At 46.5% G+C, this 20,722-nt stretch overlaps 2 protein-coding genes across 2 annotated transcripts; one reads left to right on the top strand and one right to left on the bottom strand.

Annotated features, from left to right (window-relative positions):
• Nucleotides 1-3,842: 3,842 nt before the first annotated feature.
• Nucleotides 3,843-7,332, bottom strand: LOC140069980 (uncharacterized). Its single transcript, XM_072116313.1, has 3 exons — nucleotides 7,268-7,332; nucleotides 4,876-6,798; nucleotides 3,843-4,609 (listed from the first exon to the last, which is right to left on the bottom strand). Exons 1-3 carry the CDS (start codon nucleotides 7,330-7,332, stop codon nucleotides 4,522-4,524), a joined length of 2,076 nt encoding a protein of 691 aa, XP_071972414.1. The 3' UTR covers nucleotides 3,843-4,521.
• A 4,918-nt stretch (nucleotides 7,333-12,250) lies between these two features.
• On the top strand, nucleotides 12,251-20,400 carry CFAP45 (cilia and flagella associated protein 45). Its single transcript, XM_072114766.1, has 12 exons — nucleotides 12,251-12,409; nucleotides 13,889-14,008; nucleotides 14,178-14,311; nucleotides 16,159-16,303; nucleotides 16,382-16,552; nucleotides 17,052-17,230; nucleotides 17,323-17,452; nucleotides 18,163-18,309; nucleotides 19,311-19,424; nucleotides 19,591-19,784; nucleotides 19,872-20,096; nucleotides 20,214-20,400. The coding sequence occupies exons 1-12, from the start codon at nucleotides 12,407-12,409 to the stop codon at nucleotides 20,287-20,289; spliced, it is 1,638 nt and encodes a 545-aa protein (XP_071970867.1). The 5' UTR covers nucleotides 12,251-12,406; the 3' UTR covers nucleotides 20,290-20,400.
• The last annotated feature ends 322 nt before the right edge of the window (nucleotides 20,401-20,722 follow it).

Below are 20,722 nucleotides of genomic sequence, written 5' to 3'. Positions count from 1 at the left end.
CCAGCAGGGGGCAGTATTTCCTCCTATCACTGCTAGGGGTGACTGTCCTATACCATGTACCCCACATCATCACACCAGCAGGGGGCAATGTGTCCCTTATATAATTAACAGAGATGACGTAGCAAATATTAGTGACAACAAATTTCCTTCTGGCCAGAGACAGAGGGGGGTAATATATGGAACACCTGCGTCTGGAAAGTGGACAACAAATCTGTGAAAGATGCACATGGTGGATCCTCATCTACCAAGGGTCTATCCTGCTCCAAAACATTCCTGAAACGCTGGTCAGAACAAAGCCGATGAAGCTCCCTGATACACGTTGGTGATTGGGATGATACATCGGGAAACAAAACTGGGCAGAGACAAGAGGCAAGTAGCCCCACTGCCTCTCCAATCAGATGACTGGTGGTCTGCCAGGTAACAGACTCCACTGATCTAGTACTGATCACCTGTACTAAGGGCGGCATTTGATACAACTGTGAAGGGAACACTATATTCGGGCTTATTTACGAAGGGTCACGCTTCCGACTTTTCGGGGATTGCGGCGCAGGGACGGGGATTTAAAAATCGCACACAGCAAATCTGGGGACGGGCCATCCGACGGATTTGGACAAACCGCAGGGTTTAACTTTAAATTTTATGTCACAAGATCAAGCACATACACCAGGAGGAAGATGGTGAACTCCGACGGATCTGATCGGGGAAGCGACACATGCAGGGAATCGGGCGCACAATCTACATGAATCGCGGCACAGTGCATTGTCGTCGGACATTCCGGATCGGGGAATGCGCAGGACCGGGTTAGTAAATGTGCCCCTATCGACGGTACAGAAAGAGCTAAATGCTCAAGCGGTTTTGATGATTTGGCGCAGTATTTCTCAGTATCCTGTGGAGCACCTGGTGATGTTCAGATACCACATCATGTCATAGATCTGCGTAGACCATGCAATAAACAAAATATCTATCTCTACCAGTGCCTGCAGGTTCCACATGATTAATGCGTTTATACAGGTTAAACAGGTATAAAACTAAATATTATAAAAATGTTATAAAACAAAAGCAATTATATACACGATGTAACTCAGGATCAGTACAGGATAAGTAATGTCATGTATGTACACAGTGACTGCACCAGCAGCAGAATAGTGAGTGCAGCTCTGGTGTATAATACAGGATGTAACTCAGGATCAGTACAGGATAAGTAATGTCATGTATGTACACAGTGACTGCACCAGCAGCAGAATAGTAAGTGCAGCTCTGGAGTATAAGACAGGATGTAACTCAGGATCAGTACAGGATAAGTAATGTCATGTATGTACACAGTGACTGCACCAGCAGCAGAATAGTGAGTGCAGCTCTGGAGTATAATACAGGATGTAACTCAGGATCAGTACAGGATAAGTAATGTCATGTATGTACACAGTGACTGCACCAGCAGCAGAATAGTGAGTGCAGCTCTGGAGTATAATACAGGATGTAACTCAGGATCAGTACAGGATAAGTAATGTCATGTATGTACACAGTGACTGCACCAGCAGCAGAATAGTGAGTGCAGCTCTGGGGTATAATACAGGATGTAACTCAGGATCAGTACAGGATAAGTAATGTCATGTATGTGCACAGTGACTGCACCGCAGCAGAATAGTGAGTGCAGCTCTGGGGTATAATACAGGATGTAACTCAGGATCAGTACAGGATAAGTAATGTCATGTATGTACACAGTGACTGCACCAGCAGCAGAATAGTGAGTGCAGCTCTGGGGTATAATACAGGATGTAACTCAGGATCAGTACAGGATAAGTAATGTCATGTATGTACACAGTGACTGCACCAGCAGCAGAATAGTGAGTGCAGCTCTGGAGTATAATACAGGATGTAACTCAGGATCAGTACAGGATAAGTAATGTCATGTATGTACACAGTGACTGCACCAGCAGCAGAATAGTGAGTGCAGCTCTGGTGTATAATACAGGATGTAACTCAGGATCAGTGCAGGATAAGTAATGCCATGTGTGTACACCAGCAGCAGAATAGTGAGTGCAGCTCTGGATGTAACTCAGCTTAGAGAGTTATGAAAGTCGTCTGATCTCCATACACTTGCACACTCCACTTGGCTGAGCATGCATGTTTTCTCATAAGCAGAGAGGAGTAGACTACTGACAACTCTGTGATCTCCTCGGGAACACACGGATCAGATATCCTTCTCCCTCGCCAACAAGTCTTACGTTAAGATCTTACCTTCTGCAGGAATCCCTTATACATTAGATTGAAGTTGTTGGGAGTGATTGGCCAATCTAATGTGTCAGGTACAGGTAGAGGAGGCCCCTACACACATAGTATAATCTGATACAGAGTAATAAGGAGATGCAGAGCCTGGTATATAGTGCTCAGTGTAACGCCTGGCACCTCTGAGAGGGCCAAGAACGCCAAGAAAAGTTACTTTGGAATTCGGGATATTTGCTGAAATTTCTCCATAGAAACATAAACAATTAAAGCGACTGCTGGGGCTGGGGGATGAGGAGGGCTGGGGCCCCGGGGGTTGTTTGGACAGATGTGAGCAGCTGGGGAATAACGTGGCGCAGCTGGAGACTCATTCACATTACCTACTGTTCTGCCAGACACTCGCTCCTAACTGCAGACGAAGATTGCAGATTACAGCAAACGCCCACCGCTAACACCCGTGATCGGCACTGGCACCCATCACATCGTGGGTGTTAAAGGGGTTCTCCCAAGGTGGAAAAACATGGCTGCTTTCTTCCAAAAACAGCACCACACCTGACCATGGTGTGTGCAGGTATTGCAGCCCAGCTGTATAGAAATGAATGGAGCTTAGTTGCAACACCACACACTACCAATGGTCAGGAGGGGCACTGGGTTTGGAACAAAGCAGCCATGTTCTTCAACCTCTGGAGAACCCCCTTTGATTCCCTACCGGTGCCATTTAAAAGACGCATGGGTGCCGCCATTATTGTTTTGATTGTTGCTCCCAGTGATGTCATAGAGGAGCAGCAACCCGTTACCGTGACAGCCCGGCGTCATACAAAGATCCGAGGACGTTTCGTTTTAGCCACTCTATTACAATGTGCAATTTGCGCATTGTAATAGATGATGTGAAAAATCCCCATGTACAGGCGGTCCCCTACTTAAGGACACCCCACTTAAAGACGGACCTCTGCTGAAGATCTCTGGGTACATTACTCTAGTCCGAGGCTGCAATGATCGGCTGTAAGGTGTCTGTAATGAAGTTTTATTGATAATCCTTCTTCCCATTATATCAAAAAATTTTTGAAAAATATTATTGACACAAGGACAAAAAAAAAAAAAAAATTGGCCTGGAGCTAAAATTATAAAATATACAGTTCTGACTTACATACAAATTTAACTTAAGAACAAACCCAGGGACTGCCTGTACTGCCAGTATATGGTAGGACCAATCGGACAACCTACAGTTAAAGTAACGTAGGGCGGGGTGGGGTCTGAAAAATATATTTAAAAAATTTAATAAAACCTAAAAAGTTCAAATCACCACCTTTCCCAAGAACTGATATAAAAATAAACAAGTTAAATCCTAGACATGCTACATATCTCCACGTCACAAAAAGTCAGATCTACCAAAATATAATAAATGGTTATTCAGAACGCAGGCCTGCGGGTGCGCGGCCACAGCTCCGAGGAGCTGCGCGCAGAAGATGCAGTGGTAGGCGGAGAAAGGAGGCTATCTTCTTAAAGCTAGCCGGGACGTGAGGATTAGCCCAAAAATGGTGAATTAGTACTCACCGGTAATTCGGTTTCCATCTAGTCCTCCATGACGGCCCACTTGGAGGATGCCCCTTGACCTCTGTAGGGACAGGAAGCAGAGAGGTTAAAGGCCTCCCCCCCGCATCCTCCCGCCAGTGTCTACCAAATAACTACACCGGTGGAAGGTAAAGAAAAATTTTTTTATTTGTATGTTAAATATTCACATACATTTATGGTACAGCAAAACCATAGGGAGGGAAAATATATAGGCCGTCATGGAGGACTAGATGGAAACCGAATTACCGGTGAGTACTAATTCACCATTTCCAAAACGTCCTCCATGACGGCCCACTTGGAGATCTACCAAATTAGTAGAAACTCTAGGGTGGGATGACCGCCTGTAGAACCTTCCTTCCAAAGGAGAGGTCCTGCGAACTTGGCAAGTCCAGACGGTAATGCTTAATGAATGTGGATGTTGAGGCCCAGGTGGCCGCTTTGCAGATCTGCTCAAGTGATGCGCCTCTTCTTTCGGCCCAGGAAGCTGACATAGCCCTGGTGGAATGAGCCTTTAGATTAGTAGGAACCTCCTTCCCTTGTAATGTATAGCATGTGGAAATAGCCGACTTAAGCCATCTTGCTATCGAAATCTTGGAAGCTTTTCTCCCCTTATTTTTCCCCTGGAATTGAATAAATAAGTTATGATCAATGCGCCAGGGTTCTGTAGCCTGCAGATACGCTAGTACAACACGTCTTACATCCAGAAGATGCCATGAGGCTTCGTCATTAGAAGAAGGATTCTCGTAGAAGGACGGGAGGGTAATCTCCTGGTTCCGGTGAAAATCTGATACCACTTTGGGAACGAACCCGGGGTCTAGAGTAAGAACAATACAGTCAGGAAGAATGCGCATATAGGGTTCTCTGATGGAAATAGCCTGGAGCTCCCCCAATCTCTTGGCTGTGGTAACAGCAATCAGTAGAGTAGTTTTTAGCGTTAAGTTTTTAATGCCAGAACTCTCCAGAGGTTCGAAAGGAGGTCTGGAAAGAGCGTCTAACACTAGGGTGAGATCCCACGTAGGGGTCCTCTTGAGAATCTGAGGTCTGATTCTGGAGGAGGCCGAGATAAAACGTTTAACCCACCTGTGGTCCGCCAAGGGGAAATCGAAAAAGGCTCCCAGGGCCGAGACCTGCACCTTCAAGGTGCTAGTGGATAGGCCCAATTCCAGGCCCTTCTGAAGAAAGTCCAGGATCTGGAAAATATTTGAGTTGATTTGAGATGGAGGATCATTCCCACAAAAAGACACAAATTTCTTCCAAATTTTGTGATATATGTTAAAAGTAACTTTTTTCCTACTTGCCTTAAGTGTGGTTACCACCGCTCTGGAAAGGCCCTGCGATCTTAAAAAGTCGGACTCAGGATCCAAGCCGCCAACTGAAGCTTCTCCGGGTCTGGATGTAGGATAGGACCCTGACGCAGAAGATCCTTCCTCGGAGGCAATATCACCGGTTGCTGGATGGCCAGGGATGTCAGCAGAGGGTACCAGCCCTTTTTTGGCCAGTTCGGGCAGATGAGTATTACCCTTGCCTGGTCCATAAGGATCTTCCTGAGGACCCTTGCGACCAAGGGAATAGGGGGAAAGGCGTAGGAGAGAGGTTCGGTCCATGGATGACTGAAGGCGTCTAGTCGATCCTTCGGCTCCCTTGCCTCCAGAGAGAAGTATAGATGACACATTGAATTCTCCCTTGTGGCGAATAAGTCGATTCGCGGAGTGCCCCAGAGATCTGTCAACTGGTCGAAGATTTCCCGATTCATGCACCATTCGTTGGGAGAGATCACTCTCCTGCTGAGGAAGTCTGCCTCCGTATTCAGAACTCCTTTTAGGTGAGTTGCAGAAAGAGAGAGTATGTTCTCTTCTGCCCAGGAAAAGATGGTGCGAGTCAGGGAGGAAAGAGCTACTGACCTCGTACCTCCTTGTCGTCTTAGGTAAGACACCGCCGTGGTGTTGTCTGTCAGTATGTGGACATGCCGATTCTTCACTAGAAGAGGGTTGGACCTTAAGGCTTCCCAGACGGCTCGAAGTTCCCGATAGTTTGATGGTTTCTTTGCAAGTGAAGGGGTCCAGGATCCCTGGGCATAGTGCGAAGGGAAGACTGCTCCCCAGCCCAGACTGCTTGCATCGGTCGTGATGGTCAGACACGGAAAGCAGTGCCAGGCAACCCCTTTCTCCAGATGCTTTACCTCCAACCACAATTGCAGATCTCTTTTTACCGTGGATGGAATGATGAGTTTTTTGTCCAATCCCGAGGTTCTCCGGTTCCAGGAACGGAGGATCCAGCTTTGCAGAGTGCGACAATGGCTCTGGCTCCAAGCTACAGATGGGAGGCAGGCCGTAAGGAGACCCAGGACTTTCATTGCTCCTCTGATTGTAACGGAGGTTTTCCTCCTGAAGGAGCGGATCTGAAGTCTTAGACCGTCGGCTTTTTCCTGCGGGAGAAAGGACATCATGAGAGTAGAGTTCAACATTACTCCTAAGAATTTCTTGTGAGTGGAGGGAGACAGATCGGATTTTTGGGTGTTGATTATCCACCCCAGATCTGAGAGTTTCCTCATGGTAAAATCTCTTGCTGTAATAAGATCTGATCTGTTCTTCCCTATAATCAGAAGGTCGTCTAAATATGGCACAATAGACACCTTCTGTAGCCTCAGGAAAGCAACAACCTCCACCATGATTTTTGTAAAAACTCTCGGAGCTGAGGAAATACCGAAGGGTAGAGCCCGAAACTGAAAGTGGAGGATAGAACCCTCTGGAGAAAAGACTGAAAATCTGAGGAACTTTTGAGAAGAGTGGTGAATAGGAACGTGGTAGTAGGCGTCCCGAAGGTCTATCGTGCACATATAGTGGTCGGTATATATAAGCTGAGTAGCGGATCTTACCGATTCCATGTGAAATCTCCTGTAGGTGATGAAGTTGTTTAGGGATTTTAAATTTATGATCAGCCGATTCGACCCGTTTGGTTTCTTGACCAGGAATAGTGGAGAGTAGAAGCCCAACTTTCTTGGTCCTGAGGAACTGGAATCACCACTCCTGAATGAATGAGGGATGATACTTCCTGCCAAATAAGAAAATGGGTAGAAGAAGAAGAATAGGGTGATGGAGAAATAAATCTTGAAGGGGGGTAGGTGCTGAATTCTATTTTGTAACCGGAACTGATAATGTTCAAGACCCAAGGATTTGAGGTAATATCTGTCCACTGAGTGATGAACTGTAGAAGACGCCCCCCCCACTCTGGCGTCATTGCTTCTTTCCCCCTGAGTTGTCTGGAGGATTGGAGAACAGAAACCCCCTACCTCTGCCTCCCTTAGGATAGCTCCAGCGCCCCTGTTTACCTTTCCCACGAAAGGAATCTTTAGGGTTCTTGAAGGGACGAAAGGAAGGTTTCCTGGAGGGTGTTTTGTTTTCTGGAAACCCTTTCTTCTTGTCTGAAGCTTTTTCTAAGATGTTGTCCAATTCTGGACCGAAAACAAAATCACCTGTAAATGGGATGCTGCAGAGTTTTGATTTTGATCGTATATCGCCGCCCCACTGTTTCAGCCATAAGGCTCTTCTTGCTGCGTTTGTTAACGCTCCTTCTTTTGCAGCGAAGCGAACGCCCTCGGCGGAGGCATCTGCTAAGAATGCTGTGGCAGATCTTAAGAGCGGAATGCTGTCCTGTAGGGACGCTCTGGGGGTACCTTCTCTAATATGCTATTCCAGTTCATTCAGCCAAAAGTAGAGGGTCCTTGCAACAGATGTAGCTGATATGTTGGATTTTAAGCTAAGCATCGACATCTCCCAGGCTCTTTTAAGAAGAGCGTCGGATTTTCGGTCCATAGGATCCCTGAGCTGTGCGGAGTCCTCAAAGGGAAGGTCTGTTTTTTTGACCACTTTCGTCACCTGCACATCTACTTTCGGAACAGAGTCCCAAACTTTAGAGACCTCTTGATCGAAGACGAGGCGTCTCTTAAAGCTTTTAGAAGTTAGGATCTTCTTTTCTGGGTCTTTCCATTCTTCCGTAATTAACCCTTTCAAGGTTTCGTTAACCGGGAAAACACGTTGTTTTTTAGCCCTTAGGCCCCCGAACAACTCGTCCTCCCGAGACATACAAGGAACTTCCTCTTCGATATTTAATGTTTCACGGATCGCCTTCAAGAGGTTATCCAGATCATCTATTTGAAACAGGTGACGAGAATCCAATCTCTGACTGAAGTCCTGGGAATCTTGCTCCTCAATATCCGCCAGGGAACAGGACGGACCCTCTGAATCGTAGATTTCTTCATCTGAAGAAGAGATATCCGCCAGTCTAGGTTTTTTAGGAGGAGGATCTTTTTGTGTAGCTGACGCCACTGATGCTACCACCTTATCTTCAATAAAGGATTTTAACTCATCCATGAATGAAACTTTTTCAGCCCGCATAAATTCGTCAATACAGGGTCTGCATATGGGTTTTATGTATGATTAGGGCAAAACCTGGAGACACATATTACATTTCCTAGCAGAGGTCCTACTCTTGATGGAACGATCGGACTTGCTGGGTTTCTCAGACCTTTCGGGTCTGTCCTCTTTGCCTTTCCCCTTAGACCCTTGCTCCTTATCCTAAGGGGAAAAGGTGAGGAAATTAACTAACTTGGGGTTCAATATGTATCATAGATATCATAAGACCATGCCATACAGCACCACTTACGTGACCAGAAGGGTGGAGTAGGCCCAAGTCTGCCTCATCAGCCATAGTAAATAAAGTCTGGGACGGCACAACCAACAGTACACTGTGATACCACAAGCGGACGCCAAAACTAGCAACCCACTTCATTAAATACCTTATCGGGGAGCCCATCCCCATGCAGGTGGCAGTGCAGCGGCCTCCGCAAGTTCCGGAGTTCCCCCAGGCGCCGCGCGTCCTCGCGTAAGCCCAGCCCGGCCGCGGGTGAAGGACGGAAGGCCGGATCCACCAGAACCAGGGAGGAACCTCCGGGAGCAAAGTCCAGCCGTGGCCCCGATCCGGAGGGGAACTACGACCTGCAATAGGCCGGCGTAACCCCAGGTAAGTGCCTTCTGGCAGAAAAAAACGTCCCTCCCCCCCCCACTTGGAGAGACCCTCTCTACCTGCCCTCTGTAGGGACAGGAAGACACTGGCGGGAGGATGCGGGGGGAGGCCTTTAACCTCTCTGCTTCCTGTCCCTACAGAGGTCAAGGGGCATCCTCCAAGTGGGCTGTCATGGAGGACGTTTTGGAAAAGGGCTATCCTTACGTCCCACTCATCCACCTACTACCTGATCTACCTTTATAGGTAAGAATTGTGGTGGTAGGTGCCATTTAAGTTGAATCTGTATGTTTTATCATTGTAGCTCAAACTTTCCTCAAGGATGTGGCTCCCCCTAGTGGACAAATACAGACATGACTTTACTGCATTTCATCCTTTACAATGAGTTCACCCTATGGATTTTATTTCAGATGCAGCTACTATGAGGTCTTCTCTCTAATGGGAAGTGACTGGTGCAAACCTAAAAGGCGCGGGGTGAAATGTGGATGTTTATCAATGACAGTTAAAGGGATTGTCCTATTTCAGAAAATTAATATTATCGACTCAAAGTTCTAAAATTTACCAATACACTTTCTATACCAATTCCTTGTGGTTTTCTACATCTCTGCTTGTTGTCAATCTACTTCCTGTGGATAAAAATACCAGTTCCTGTGTGACATCACATGACCAGGTATAAAATGAGCCGTGCACCTGTGTGACATCACATGACCAGGTATAAAATGAGCCGTGCACCTGTGTGACATCACATGACCAGATATATATATAATGAGCCGTGCACCTGTGTGACATCACATGACCAGGGATATATAACGAGCTGTGCCCCTGTGTGACATCACATGACCAGGGATATATAACGAGCCGTGCATATGTGTGACATCACATGACCAGTTATATAATGAGCCGTACACCTGTGTGACATCACAGGACCAGGGATATATAACGAGCCGTGCCCGTGTGACATCACATGACCAGGGATATCACCAGCCGTGCACTTGTGTGACACCACATGACCAGGGATATAATGAGCTGTGCACGTGTGTGACATCACATAACCAGGGATATAATGAGCCGTGCACGTGTGTGACATCACATGACCAGGGATATAATGAGCCATACACCTGTGTGACATCACATGACCAGGGATATAATGAGCTGTGCACGTGTGTGACATCACATAACCAGGGATATAATGAGCCGTGCACCTGTGTGACATCACATGACCAGAGAAATAGCGAGTTGTGCACCTGTGTGACATCACATGACCAGAGAAATAGCGAGTTGTGCACCTGTGTGACATCACATGACCAGGGATATAACGAGTCGTGCACCTGTGTGACGTCACATGACCAGGGATATAGTGAGCCATGCACCTGTGTGACATCACATGACCAAGGATATAACGAGCCGAGCACCTGTGTGACATCACATGACCAGGGATATAACGAGCCGAGCACCTGTGTGACATCACATGACCAGGGATATATAATAAGCCGTGCACCTGTGTGACATCACATGACCAGGGATATATAACGAGCTGTGCACCTGTGTGACATCACATAACCAGGGACTCATGTTTATCCATAGGAAGTAAACAATTAAAGGGGTATTCTCGTCTGGGCATTCACATTCCGTTTCATTAATCGGCCACATAAATAAAGTCTTCAATTAGATGTTATTAAAAAAAATGTTCCTGTGTGAAGATAATTTCTCATAAATAGTCATAGACATTTTGTCCCTTAGAAACGAGATGACTTCCTCGGATACGGCCACCTCTGCCCAAGAGTTGCACAAATAAACAAAAAAGGTTTTGTATATAAAATGTCCGGGAGTTACTGCAGGTCCCACAGCCGTCCTGTGGTAATGATTGCTGAATCCTGGTGGTCCGACAGGACAATATAGCCCAAGTCTGGCCACCACTGCTAGAGTGTGACGTGGTCGTATCCGAGGAAGCTATCTGGTTTCTAAGGGACAACATGACTTTATTTATGTGAAATTATTTTCACACAGGAACATTTTTTTTAATAACATCTAATTGAAAAAATGTTTATATATGGAAGAATAGTGAAACTGAATGTGAGTGCCCAGACGAGAATACCCCTTTAAGCTTCCTATAAAATGACAGCAAGCAGAGATCTAGAAAACCACAAGGAATTGATACAAAAAGTATTTTGGAAAATTGCCCCATGTACATGACCATGGGGGGGGGGGGGGGGGGGCGATGATACGGTTGCACAATCAGCCTCAGCACCTCAGCCCCCATAGAAATCTAGGGTAACTGGTCACTGTGTGGTAATCACATGGCGTCTCTTTGCACGGCGCCCTCCATGGCGCCACGCACTCCTCCGTGCCTCTACGCAGCCACATACTCCTCTTTTTCTCTATTCCCTCTATTTGGCGCAGATTTTGAGAATTCCCCTTTACATATGTGATCAGCCTTTACCAGTGCGGATGTAACTGTTAGGCTACATTCACACTACCATAAGGGGACATACGTCCTCCATAGGCGACAATGGGTGCACGGAGCGATACCGTACCACTCTGTACACAGGGAAAAGATCTTTCCCCGTATTACGGCGCCGGGGATCAGTATGGAGAGGGGATGGGTCACACCCCTCCTCCTCTCCATAGTGCCGGATGTAACCGTGCAGAGATACATTCATGTAACTGTAGCCTTACACTGCCATCTAGTGGCTGATGTGTAATTGCACCTAAGTGAGATCTTGCGGGCTCCCTGGAAAGCCCTTGTGCCTGTGAGAAGTGCTCTAGTCCTGTCTGTTACCACTTATAGAAAGATAATCTGGGGAACTGGAGGTAGAGGACTGGGATTTTCTTCATGTCTCTTCTTCCCCCACAAGTAGGCTCCAAATTAGTCCTGAAAACCTACTTTCTGTTCAACTTGTGACTTTTAAAGGGGCGGTCAGATGATAGCTGCCCATTTAACGAGGTTGTACCAGGCGGGGCGCACACCGTGTTACTGTCTATATTACCCCTCGCCTGTTCACATGTGGAACCACAGTGATGTACTGTACAATACACGTGTCCAGCCGTCACTGCCAGGTATCAGGGACACATTTCCCTTAACATGGGGCAGAAAGGAGTTAATTTAAAGGCGTGCTCCAGCCTCCACTCTAGAAAACTCACCCTAACTAGAGTAATTCCGATGAGAGAAGCACAAACCTCACCCACTGTGTCCCTGCAGTACAGCTGTGACATCATACCAGCAGCTCTGACGTCACGCGCGTGTCATGTGACCGATGCAGGTATTGATTGATCACACGGGTCACATGACATTAATGTAACGGCCCGGGCAGGATTGGAAAAACTAACCTAGCGAGCACGTGACACGATGTGATATGGATCACACAGAGCTGCACAGTTACCTCACAGCGTGTGATACGGAGCCCGCCACACACACAGCGCATGCGCAGCCGCACCTCAGCTGACTGAAGAGAGCGCAAGTTTCCCGCGCACGCACATAGTGTCGTGACTTCCGGGTCCTTCCCCGCTGTCACAGCAACCACTACAAGCACCGGAAGTAGCCGTTTCCGTGACGACCGATCAACACCAATTGCAGTAGACGGAAGCGGAGACAATGGTGAGAGATAAATGTCATATCTATACACTGTACCGGGAGATATATATATACTGTACCGGCAGATATATGTCTATATATACTGTACTGGGAGATATATGTATATACTGTACCGGGAGATATATGTATATATACTGTAGCGGCAGATATGTCTATATATACTGTACTGGGAGATATATGTATATACTGTACCGGGAGATATATGTATATATACTGTACCGGGAGATATGTGTATATATACTGTACTGGGAGATATATGTATATATACTGTACCGGGAGATATGTGTATATATACTGTAGCGGCAGATATGTCTATATATACTGCACTGGGAGATATATGTATATACTGTACCGGGAGATATGTGTATACACTGTACCGGGAGATATGTATATATACTGTACCGGGAGATATGTGTATATACTGTACCGGGAGATATGTGTATATATACTGTACTGGGAGATATATGTATATACTGTACCGGGAGATATGTGTATATACTGTACCGGGAGATATGTATATATACTGTACCGGGAGATATGTGTACATACTGTACCGGGAGATATGTGTACATACTGTACCGGGAGATATGTGTATATACTGTACCGGGAGATATGTGTATATACTGTACCGGGAGATATATGTATATATACTGTACCGGGAGATATGTGTATATATACTGTACCGGGAGATATGTGTATATACTGTACCGGGAGATATGTATATATACTGTACCGGGAGATATGTATATATACTGTACTGGGAGATATGTGTATATATACTGTACTGGGAGATATATGTATATACTGTACCGGGAGATATGTGTATATACTGTACCGGGAGATATGTGTATATACTGTACCAGGAGATATGTGTACATACTGTACCGGGAGATATATGTATATACTGTACCGGGAGATATGTGTATATACTGTACCAGGAGATATGTGTACATACTGTACCGGGAGATATGTGTACATACTGTACCGGGAGATATGTGTATATACTGTACCGGGAGATATATGTATATATACTGTACCGGGAGATATGTGTATATATACTGTACTGGGAGATATATGTATATATACTATAGCAAATACTATGCTATTTATCTCTTTCACATCTATCTAGTAAATTGATAAAATATTGCACTCCAGGAGATCCAGAGATAAAAATTATTTTAATCCATCCAGCTCGAAAAAGACTCCTCATGAGCCGAAATATCGCATTGGACATGGAGTAAAACGCTGTCTTTTTATCTATTTACTATTGTTGGAGGACGTCAGCGCGGCTTTCTATCTAATATCCACCCGTTATCCCTGTTAATTGTAACTTATAATTATCTCATGTATACGATATCTCTATAAGTTCTATGAAAGGATCCCCACAGATTCCCTGTAATCTGACAATCATGTTGTGGCGTCCCCTAGAGGCCACATCCGCACATTTCTCCTGTAACATTCCCTATTACCATCCTCTTGCAGCCTGAGAGTGTTGTGGGGTCAGTCAGCTCCGGCTCTAATGGCTCCCAGAGATCAAAGGCCCGAAAGTACCGCACCAAGGCGCTCAGCTCCGAGGTGGACGAGAGTCTGTTTGGAGTCAAGGTCAGTAATGGGAGGTCCAAGATGTTCTGGTCCTTCCCATCCATCATTGATGTCTGTCCGGGAGTGCATGTGTCTCCTAAAATCATAAGGGGCACTGTGTGGTGACTGATATTATTGGTGAAAATCTTGAGAACATTGTTATGGAGATTATTTTTTTTTCTCTACAAAGCAACAACCAAAAAATGACACCCCCATTGTACAGAGAGGAGAAACTGGAAGACGTAACGCGGTGTCTGCGCCAACACGGGGACGCAAGCCGGAGACCATCCGGATCATCACCAGCGACCTGATCCGAGACCTTGTGTAAGTGCAGGGCACGGGATGTCATCTGCTGGTCAGGGCACCGTCACCATAGATGTCACCTACACTGTCACCATAGACGTCACCTACACTGTCACCATAGATGTCACCTACACTGTCACCATAGATGTCATCCACACTGTCACCATAGATGTCATCCACACTGTCACCATAGATGTCACCTACACTGTCACCATAGACGTCACCTACACTGTCACCATAAATGTCATCCACACTGTCACCATAGATGTCATCCACACTGTCACCAGAGATGTCACCTACACTGTCACCAGAGATGTCACCTACACTGTCACCAGAGATGTCACCTACACTGTCACCATAGATGTCATCCACACTGTCACCATAGATGTCACCTACACTGTCACCATAGATGTCACCTACACTGTCACCATAGATGTCATCCACACTGTCACCATAGATGTCACCTACACTGTCACCATAGATGTCACCTACACTGTCACCAGAGATGTCACCTACACTGTCACCATAGATGTCATCCACACTGTCACCATAGATGTCACCTACACTGTCACCATAGATGTCACCTACACTGTCACCATAGATGTCACCTACACTGTCACCATAGATGTCACCTACACTGTCACCATAGATGTCATCCACACTGTCACCATAGATGTCATCCACACTGTCACCATAGACGTCATCTACACTGTCACCATAGATGTCATCCACACTGTCACCATAGATGTCACCATAGATGTCACCTACACTGTCACCATAGATGTCACCTACACTGTCACCATAGATGTCACCTACACTGTCACCATAGATGTCATCCACACTGTCACCATAGATGTCATCCACACTGTCACCATAGATGTCATCCACACTGTCACCATAGATGTCACCTACACTGTCACCAGAGAAACAAGAACCATGGAGGGGAGGTGTCACACGTGAAGTGATTGGTCAGCTCTCTAATGAGTGTGGATCAAACCAGGGCAGCCACTAGGAATTTCGGGACCCTGACTGGCAAACTTTGTGCGCCCCCCACCCATGCACATTAGTTTCCCATATTACACTACTTCACAACGTCACATACAAAAGATTAAGACTATCATGGATCGTGACAGCAAAAAAGTTGTGAACTCCCGGTCTAGAGTTTTTCAATGATCTGACATTTAGTACATACAAACTGTATACAGCAAAACTTGTAACATTGAAACTAAGTGTTTTACATGGGGACAGCACCAATACCAATTTTACTACATATATACAGCATCGGAACCCAGCTTTCTACATAGATACCATACCAAAAATGACTGCATAGATAAAGCACCGGGACTGAGCCTTCTACATAAATACCATACCAGAACAAAGATCACTGCATAGATACAGCACCAGAACCAAGATTGCTACATAGATACAGCACCAGAACCAAGATTGCTACATAGATACAGCAACGTGACTGAGCTTTCTACATAGATACCATACCAGAACAAAGATCACTGCATAGATACAGCACCAGAACCAAGATTGCTACATAGATACAGGACCAGATCCAAGCTTCATACAGCAAAAAAAATTAATACTCACCTCTCCACTCTCTCTGCTGGTGTCTTTTATATGCAGGCATACACAGGTGTCCATCTCCCAGGCTGTAGGCCTACTGTGGCCTGTTAGATGGTCTCACCCCTCCATCTATCTCATCTCTATATATCTGGACCAATGTGGGGCGATGACAGGCATTGGCAATGACAGCTCATAGAGATATGAACATTTTGTTCCATGGTTCCTATAACATGTATCTTTGTGCGGGTCATAGACTTTCCTCACACTTGACTCTTTGCTACTTTGTTTGCTGGCAGTGTACCCTCCGAGGACCCCTCCGGCCTGTCCCTGATCATGACTTACCAGGACTTCCGCCGCATCAAGGAACGAGCCCGGGTCCTGACCAAGGAGGAACGGGAGCGAGCAGTGCAAGCCGTGAAGGAAGAGAAGGAGGGGGCCATTGTAAGACAAGGCTCCTACTGTGTGGCTGTGGTAGACGTCATGGGGTCACACTAACGGGGGTCCATCATTGTCCGGCAGGATGCAGCCAATGAACGGAAGAACTACATGAAACAGAAGGAGATGCTACGGAGGAAGAACGAGAAGCTGAGCGACCTGGAGGAGGAGGCCCAGCAGAGGGCGCAGTACCTGCTTCAGAGGGCCAACACCATGCGCATGGAGCAGGAGGACGAAATCAAGAAACTTAATGAGGTGATGGGAAGAGTGAGGGATGAGCCCCCTAATCTAAAGGGGCTGTGCTACAACGCAAGGATGGGGGGTACATGTTTGATTCTGAGGGTCTCACTCCAATGATGAGGGGTAAAAAGTCCCACAAAGTATTGTATTTACAGGCGGTCCCCTACTTAAGGACACCCGACTTACAGACAACCCATAGTTACAGACGGACCCCTCTGCCCACTGTGACCTCTGGTGAAGCTCTCTGGATGCTTTAAAATAGTCCCAGATTGCAATAATCAGCTTAAAATTGTCTGCAATGAAGCTTTATTGATAATTCTTGGTCCTATTACAGCAAAATAATGTGAGACTCCAATTGTCACTGGGGCAAAAAAAATAAATTGTCGGGAACTACAATGATAAAATATACAGTTTCGACTTACATACAAATTCAACTTAAGAACAAACCTACAGTCCCTATCTTGTATGTAACCCGGGGACTGCCTGTATTTGCCATTTTATTTGACACCGACAGATGATTTTGAGCACCAAGTGCCACGCCATCCGAGACGCCCAAATTCTAGAGAGAGGTCTGATCTCCAAGGAGCTGGCGGAAGAGGAGAAGAGGCTGGATCAGATGATGGAGGTGGAGCGGCAGAAAGCCATCAAGACGCAGGAGGAGATTGAGGAGATGAGGAAGCTGGAGAAGATCAGGTACTGGTGATGCTGAGACCATCTCATCCTCCAGAGCTGCATTCAATATTCTGCACTAACAATAGAAAGTCATGATGGGTTTTACTCTTCAGAGGGAAACTCCACATCATCAAACAGATGGAGGACAACGAGCAGTCCAGGATACTGGAGGAGGAACAGAGGGACCAGGAAGCTCAGCAGATGCTTCAGTTCCTGGAGGAGCTTCAGATGGAGGATTACAAGGTGAGCAGATGGTGTGAACTGTCTACCCAGAACTTCCTGTAATCTGCTGCCAATGCCAGGCACAGGAGGGCAGATGCCAGGACCTACCGGACCCTAGGTAGTTTTTATCATAAGCAGTTTAACTATTAGTGACCTCTAGCATGGGAGATGCGCTGGTGGACATATTTTTTGTCACCCTGCTACCCCCGGCTACACACGCTCTCCATTCTGGAATTTTTGATGCCATCAAAGTTTTCTGGGATTAAAATATTCAAGCTCTGTCCTTAGGATAGATCATCAATAATTGATCAGTGCTATTATGAGGGTCACTTCCACTTTCATTGACCAAGCAACCGGGTTGCAGGTCAGTCCCATCAAAGTAAATGGATATAAGATAGGATAGTCCTTTATTAGTCCCACAGTGGGGAATTTACCATATGAGCTGCAATACCAAGCATAGACACTCCACAACGTGCAGCGCTGTGCCTGGTGAGCTATGACGAGACCACAGCACCTTCCTGAAAGCTGTGTCACCCTCAAACATCCGATCATCTGATCGTCACCTAACTGGGATTGCTGCAGTAGGGATAGGTCATCAGTATCGATGTGCCGGAATACCCCTTTAATGACGTTTCCCTGGACAAGGATATTAAGTTTGGATAACTCATCATTATTAGGATTAGGAACCAGTCTGTGATCTCTGTTTTTTTTTTGTTGTTGGTTTACACCAGGACATGGAGAAGAAGAAGCAAGAACAGCTGGAAATCCAGGAGGAGATAAAACGTATCAATGCTGAGAATGAAAAGAAGAAGCTGGAGAGGAAGGAGCAGGAGCGGCTGGCAGACCTGCGCGTGCTGGAGTACACCAAGCAGAAACTGGTAAAGGGATGAGCTGGGGGAGTGTAACATCAGATTCGTAACGTGTAATCATACTTTTGTGTGTAGCAGCAGGACTGTGAAAAGAGGATTTATCTCTTTGCAAGTGAACTGCTCCAATTCCCCCTGCTCTGAGTTACAGCTGTAGCATTCAACTAGGAGCCCAGGACAGCTACAGAGCAGCTGTGGAGCAGTTTAGTGCAGAGAGCACAGAGCACAGTAGTGTGAGGATAGTCCTCCACCGCAGCGCAGTTGGAGAAGCTACAATTATGGAATACAAATCCATATATCACAGTCCTGCTGCTGCTAACAACATACACAGAGGTCTGATCACACATCTCTCAAGGCACGATACCTAACACTGGCTGCGGTACTGCAAGTTCATACCTGCTGACAGGTTCCTTTTAAAGGAGTTCTTTACTTTGAAGAATTCCTACTTGTTAGAAGGATCCCTAGAGAAAAAGCTGATCATAGAATGTCTCCAATGATGTGAGGCCGAGTTATTAGAGTATTATTTTCCTGCAGTGCCCCCCACCAGGACAAATGAAGCATTACACTGTGTCCATTTACTGTACACAAATGAGCTGTCTGTGTAATACAGGACAGGTCCTCCCGAGGGAGCTGCTGTCTGTACTCTGCCTAAAAGATGAAGATCTAATATCCTCCCTTATGGTGCACAATAATCTTCCCCAACTATCGGAGCTCCTGTCTAGGTAACTCCCTGCGATTGGTGTGTGGCAGGTGATCCCACAGTACAACAGGGAAATATAAGAAGCAGACAGCAGCCGTCCTGTACACCGTTACCTTCCAAAACATCCGTCTTCCCATGATGTAACCAAACGATAAACGGGAAAGGAATTTTCATATGACAAAGCGTCATTGTGGACCGACACCAGGCAGCTGAATGGCCCTATGAAACAGAGAGTCATCCATAATTATAGTCACCCAGGGAGGGAGTCTCGTGTTCCTCCACATCATCAGCGTGTCCTCATGTTCTTACACAGGCCCGAGAAGCAGAATACGAAGCCGAGCAAGAGAAGATCAAGAAGGAGAAAGAGAAGGAAGTGGCCCGTCTACGAGCGCTGCAGGAACGAGCCCGGGACCACCGCGCCGAGCAGGTACCTGCCCCGTCTGTGCCAATAGAAACTTTATCAACGGCTAAAAGGGGTTCCATACAGGGCAGTACGTGAAGGACTCGAGTGTCCATGACCACCTGGATGGGTGGGATGCCAGTGGTTATAGACCACCAGTGATCATTCTCTAAAATTGTGTATTATATTCAAGGATGCTCTACGGGCTAAGAGAAACCAAGAATCCATGGAGCGCTCCTGGCGTCAGAAAGAGAAGGAAGAAGCCAAGAAGCAGGCGGAGATGAATGCCACCCTGAAGAAGACGCGCCTGGAGCAGGTGGCTCAGAAGGAGCACTTCTTGGCCGTGCAGGCTCAGCGCGACCGGGCAGAGTTTGACCGGGTTTTACGGTAAGGACAATGATAAGGTGATGCAGGATATTACTAGTTAGGTGTTAGGTGTTCTTACTAGTCTTCTCCTGATCTTCCCCACCCCAGGGTCCAGCGGGAGCTGATGGAGAAAGAGCGCAAGGAGCACAAGGAGAAGGCCTCCGAGCTGATGACGCACGCCGGAGAGCTGAGGCGCCAGGTGCGGGAGAACGAGCAGAAGCAGGTGGTAGAGAGGATCGCCCACTTCGAGGAGGGGAAGAAGCTGGACGAGGAGGCGCGGCAGCGAAGGGCGCGACTGGACGAGCTGAAGCAGAGGAAGTTGGAAGAGCTGAGGTGAGTCGGACAGGGACGAGACTGCTATTGTTACCGCCATATTGTTAGCCACCCTGATATCTCAGACATAGAGGTCACCAATCTGACTATTCTTCTATTCCTCCGCTTCTCCTCCAGGATGGCTGGGCTCCCCGACAAGTACTGCTCCATGGTGGCCAGAAAAGCAGATACTCTCCTCACCACCGTCCACTGAGGAGCGCCATTCCTCCTCCCGGATCGTGCAGCCGCGTGTCACATGACACTTATCACAGTCTCATACTTTATATTTGTATCTGATGAAAAAATAAACTCACATTTAGTTCTGTTTTTTTGTCTGTGTAGTTTATCTTCAGACCAGGGGGTCTTCTTTTACCTGCAGGGGGCATTGTGGGAAGATATTTGCACATAGTGCACATGCCGGCTATGACAGATAGATTACACAACACACATGTAATATACTAGCCTTAAAGGGGTTGTCCAGAAATACTAAATTGTACTAAATTAAAGGGAACCGGTCACTAGATTTTACCCCATTATACTACATCCCCCCCTCAAATAGGGGATAAAATGTTGCTTCTAGAATTATATATTTTATGTGATATCGCACCCATGTTTCTATTAAAAAAAAAAAAGTCATAAGACAATGA

Source organism: Engystomops pustulosus, chromosome 7, assembly GCF_040894005.1.
Source record: "Engystomops pustulosus chromosome 7, aEngPut4.maternal, whole genome shotgun sequence".
Lineage (NCBI taxonomy): Eukaryota > Metazoa > Chordata > Amphibia > Anura > Leptodactylidae > Engystomops > Engystomops pustulosus.
Note: the sequence above shows the minus strand (reverse complement) of the source record. Positions and strands in the feature narration are given on the sequence as shown.